General features: G+C 39.7%; 1 protein-coding gene across 1 annotated transcript in view; it reads right to left on the bottom strand.

Annotated features, from left to right (window-relative positions):
• LOC101859611 (uncharacterized transmembrane protein DDB_G0289901-like) overlaps nucleotides 1-4,593 on the bottom strand; it is a 30,766-nt gene that overhangs the window by 24,482 nt on the left and 1,691 nt on the right. The window contains exons 3-4 of the mRNA XM_013090043.2: nucleotides 4,225-4,464; nucleotides 1,965-2,002 (exon numbers count right to left, since the gene is read on the bottom strand). Coding sequence (XP_012945497.1) covers nucleotides 1,965-2,002; nucleotides 4,225-4,464 — 278 coding nt within the window. The remainder of the gene's footprint in view (nucleotides 1-1,964; nucleotides 2,003-4,224; nucleotides 4,465-4,593) is intronic.

The raw sequence follows: 4,593 nt of genomic DNA, 5'->3' as shown, positions 1-4,593 counted from the left end.
GGGGGGGGTTTAGAAGAAAGAAACGAAGAGGGAGAGAGAGAGATGTGTTGGGGAATTAGGTTTTACAATGAAACGATGGTAACTGTAGTCTATTATCTATTTGCGGTGAGGGAATTTTGCTATTCAAAAGACTTTTTAATGGCTACATCGATCGACATGCGTTTTCGCCAAAAGATTCTTTATAATATTCTCCAGAGCATGGTACCCTTCGTTTTTTTTCAATTTAGCGACAGTTTTGCTGCAAAAAGCTAAATTTCTTTATTTCGCGGATCGCTTTTGTAGGCCGACACTTCTGTCTTTGTAATTTCAGATAATCCGGAAGTGATATTTCGCGAGGCGCATTTTGTTTTGAGAGTATAGGTCTAGACCTTATAATTTTTTTAATCTCTCAAAATTTATTGCCCCTTTCCAGTAGAGTGTAAATATAGTAGGCCAATGACTTTTAGTTAATATTAAAGCACCGATCGTTCCTTTCATCGAAAGGGGGCCCAGCTTGTAATATTTATTGCTGTATTTTGTATCTTTTCTCGTTGCAGTGTTGTTGTTTTGTTTTGCAGTTTTGCTTGTCGTTTTGTTCTGCAGTATTGTATTTTTGTTTCATATAGCAATGGTGCTTGTGGTTTGCTCTTTTAAATTGCTATTGAGTATTGCAATTTTGCTTGCTATTTTTCTGTAGTATTTTTATATTGCAATGCTGCTTTTAGTTTTCTATTGTTGTTGAGTGTTGCTATTCTGCTTCTTTTGTATTGATGCTTTCCATAAATTTTGTATTCTCAAATGTGTAGTTTTGTATTGTTTTAGCTTTTACAGACAAAGCTGTGGTCATTGATCTTTTCTTGTCGTCAGCGGTTTTTATTTATTGTTGTTACTGTAAGTTTTAAAAAAAATCATTGTTGTTCCTAAGTGACTTACAGCACGCCAAAACTTGGCTATGCCAGGTTTTCTAAATGACTTACCGAAGGGATCCCCAAAAAGAAGTGTCTAAGTTACTTGATAGTCGTTAAAAATTACACAAAATACGCCCCAACCCCCCCCCCCTCCCCATAATTTTTTTTTAAAAATCTGGATTTGACCATGAGGTTACAGGGGGGAGGGGGTATTTTTTAAAATTTTTACATTAAAATGCCAATATGTAGAACTTCATGTTCTTTCATAAGAAAACCAATCAAGTCATTTCCTTTTGGGGGCCAAGTTTTGATTAGTTGCAAAGGCCATAGCTCTGCTTTAAAGCCACCCACACATTCCAATCAAATGCTGTGTTGTGTTGTCTCCCGTGAAGTATGTCGTCACAAAAAGAACTCTAGTTTTGTTTTGTTTTTGCTTTTTTACTTTTTGTATTAATTTTTTTTTTTGGGGGGGGGGGGGGGCAAAAACGTGACTCAAGCCAATCATTTTTCTGACCCCTTCTGTATCTTATTAAGAGAGCAGAAGGAAGTTTCTCAGAAATGCTCATGGTATCGGGGCCTTGTGGTTAGGCTGGCACATCCGTAATTTGTCGCTTTTAAGCACAAAGGGCATATCTAAAAAAATGCTCTTTTGGAGAAAAATGCAGGTAAAGTTTTGGCCCTTTGTTCATTCTCTTTAAAAGACAAGGAGAGTTCTCTCTATAACAAATATTCACACAAATGAAACCAAACTTCTCCTATAGGTAGGGCAATATCCACTTTTAGTGTAGGCCAATATATCTGGACCCCCCCCCCACCATTCCGAAATCTGGGTTAGCCCACTTACCCTTAAAAGCGACCTATTGTAAGATTGCAGGTTCGGAGGACCCAACAACAGCTCGTCCGACTTTGTGTCCTTGGGAAAGGCACTTTACATGAACTTCCTATTTGGCTCAGTCCTTTCGGAGATGGACGTTTAAACTCGAAGGTCCTTCCTCTTAAATAACCCAACAGTGTTGACAGGGTCGTGAAATCTATACCATTGTATCACTTCATAGGTTAATTAAGTTTTCCACTTACTGAAATTGTAGCTCTGTTCCCTGTAACTGAGGCTGTGCCTGGAATTCACGAAAAGTAAGCATCAGTATGAGTAAATTTTAATAGTCCAAATTTAAAGGAATCGACGATAAAAAACCCATAGGCGTCGAAGCTTCGTTTTAGATATACCGTACGGTTAAAAATGCTTTTTAATTACATTTTATTTTGCACAATATCTAATTGATTTTCGCTTCTGAAACAATATTGACCCTATTTCCAGAGCTATAACGTTTTGATTACCCCCCTCCTCCCCCTCCCCCCAAAGAGGTAAAAAAAAAACGGGATAAAAAAAACAAACAAAAAACAAACACCCTCCTCCTACAAAAAGAAGATACAAATGGGAGGCAGCGTGGTGGAATCAGGCTCTTGTCAAAATAATGAAATTGAAGAAAACGGCAGTTTTCTCCCTGCTTAGCAGTTTTTATCAAATTTGTGTTTTTTGGCTCAACACATTAGGTTCTTTTACAAACACATTCCTTTGAGGATTCACCGAAAAATGTTGATTAAAGACACAATGATATAAATTTAAGGTTTCCATAGACTCTCCAGGTTTGTATTTACCAAGCCTTGGCGGCCATATTCTCGCAAATTTTACCTCTTAAACCAGGTGACCCCCACCTCCTTCAATTCAAAATATCCCCACTTCTGTTGAAGATGGACGGGTAATTTTTTCATTGAAAACAAGACAAACGAACACGCTTTAAGATGATACCAATAACTCAATATGCCCCAAAATTGACGAGAGCCTGATTCCACCACGCTGCCTCACAAATGACTGTTGACTCTCTTTAAATTCGACTCCAATACTTTTATGAAACTACGACAATCTCAATGTTTCTTACAAGGTAACATTTTCACGAAGTTACATCGTCAGATTCAAGGACACGTCTTCTCCGGACGATGGACTTTTCTACCACACTAGCTGCGTCTGAAAACTAATCTAGATTCTACAGCTGCAGTCGTTTTTTTCTAACACATTGTATAAGACAATTGCCTGTACAAACAGCCTCTGTCGGTGGCCTAGTGGTTAGGCTCTCGGACTAGCAACCATAAGGTCGTGGGTTCGAATCCTGTCAGGGGCCCGACGTTGCGTCCTTGGGAAAGGCACTTTGCACAAATTTTCCTCACTTCACCCAGGTGGAAATGGGTACCCGGCTATAGACAGTGAAAGATCTTGTCAGTTTGTTAGTGTGTGAGCGCTTAATCAGCTGCTTGCACTGTATGCTTCCCGGGAGGCTGAGAATGTTTCGGAGTGTTCCATGGTCTGCTGGGGTAATACTATAGTGTAAAGCGCACGCATAGAGCATGTTTTGAGCTTGGATATGCGCTATATAAATGCAATTATTATTATTATTATATTCTTATTTCCTCCCTTGCGTATTTTTTTTTACATTAAAGTGCCAGTATGTAGGACTTCATTCTCTTTATCAAGAAAACTACTTAAGTCATTATCATTAGGTGGCCGTCTTAGGGATTTTTAAAAACTATATTTAGTAAGAAAAGTACACACAACATAATGGCATTCAACATCTGACCCATGTCTATAGCAACACTCACGACGTACAAACAAGTTATGTTTTATTTTTGCTCACCATTATTTCAGATTTGTGGATGGTTGGCAGGTGCCCTGGTGTGGCTCGCCCCGTATTTCTTATCAAGCATATATCGTCCTCACCCCACATCTTTCTTTTCTATGTATATTACTCTCTAGTAACACCTCCTTTGTGAGTGGTTGGCTGGTGCTCTGATGTGGTTTGCTTCTTCTTTCCTATCAAATATCTATCGTCCTTATCTCCCCTACTTCTTTTTTTATGTTTGTTACTCTCTTGTAACACCTCAAATCTTCTGGCGCTCATATGACCCTATGCAGTTGCGAGCGTCGTAAAACCTCTACTTAAAAAAAACAACAACAAAAAATCACCTCCTCTAATCTTCATTACTTAATACGTCCCAATTTGTATTGCAAGTGTTGAAAAAAATTCTCAATAAAATTGACAAAACCTGAATTATCTAAATGTGACACACAGCCTACGTGCGAGAGTTGGCACTGAACATCGTTTAATGATCTGATGTTGTGTCTCCCTTTCTGACAAACAAGCGAACAAGCGAACAAGCAAACAAATAAACACACAAACAAACAAATAAACACACAAACAAACAAACAAACAAAACAATCCCCCTAAAATTTTTTTTTAAAAACGAAAAAACGAAGCTGGCAGCAAATCCCAAACAAAACATTCACCATTAGCCAAAGCAGCAGACGGATCAGTGAACGCAGTCATGTTTCCGACGGAAGTGACGGCCATGGTTCCGGCCCCGGGGCTGGCAGGGGCTGGGTTGGGCGAAGGGGTGAAGATGTGGACCCACGGGGACGTCTGCTGGTGCTGTATTGTGGTGGGGGTGTGGCCTCCGTGGGGACTGTGGGAACTGTGGTGGTGGTGCTGCGAGGTCAAAGTGGTGGGCATAGCATGGTGTCCTGGGACTGGAATTGGGGAAAGTGGGGGTGGGGAATGGGGGGTGGGGAGAAAAACGAGATTTTGATGATGATGATGATGATGATGATGATAATGATGATGATGATGATGATGATGGTGGTGGTGATGATAATGAT

This window comes from Aplysia californica, unplaced genomic scaffold (assembly GCF_000002075.1).
Source record: "Aplysia californica isolate F4 #8 unplaced genomic scaffold, AplCal3.0 scaffold01120, whole genome shotgun sequence".
In the NCBI taxonomy this organism is placed as follows: domain Eukaryota; kingdom Metazoa; phylum Mollusca; class Gastropoda; order Aplysiida; family Aplysiidae; genus Aplysia; species Aplysia californica.
The sequence above is the reverse complement of the archived record's forward strand: the minus strand, read 5'-3'. Positions and strand labels throughout refer to the sequence as shown.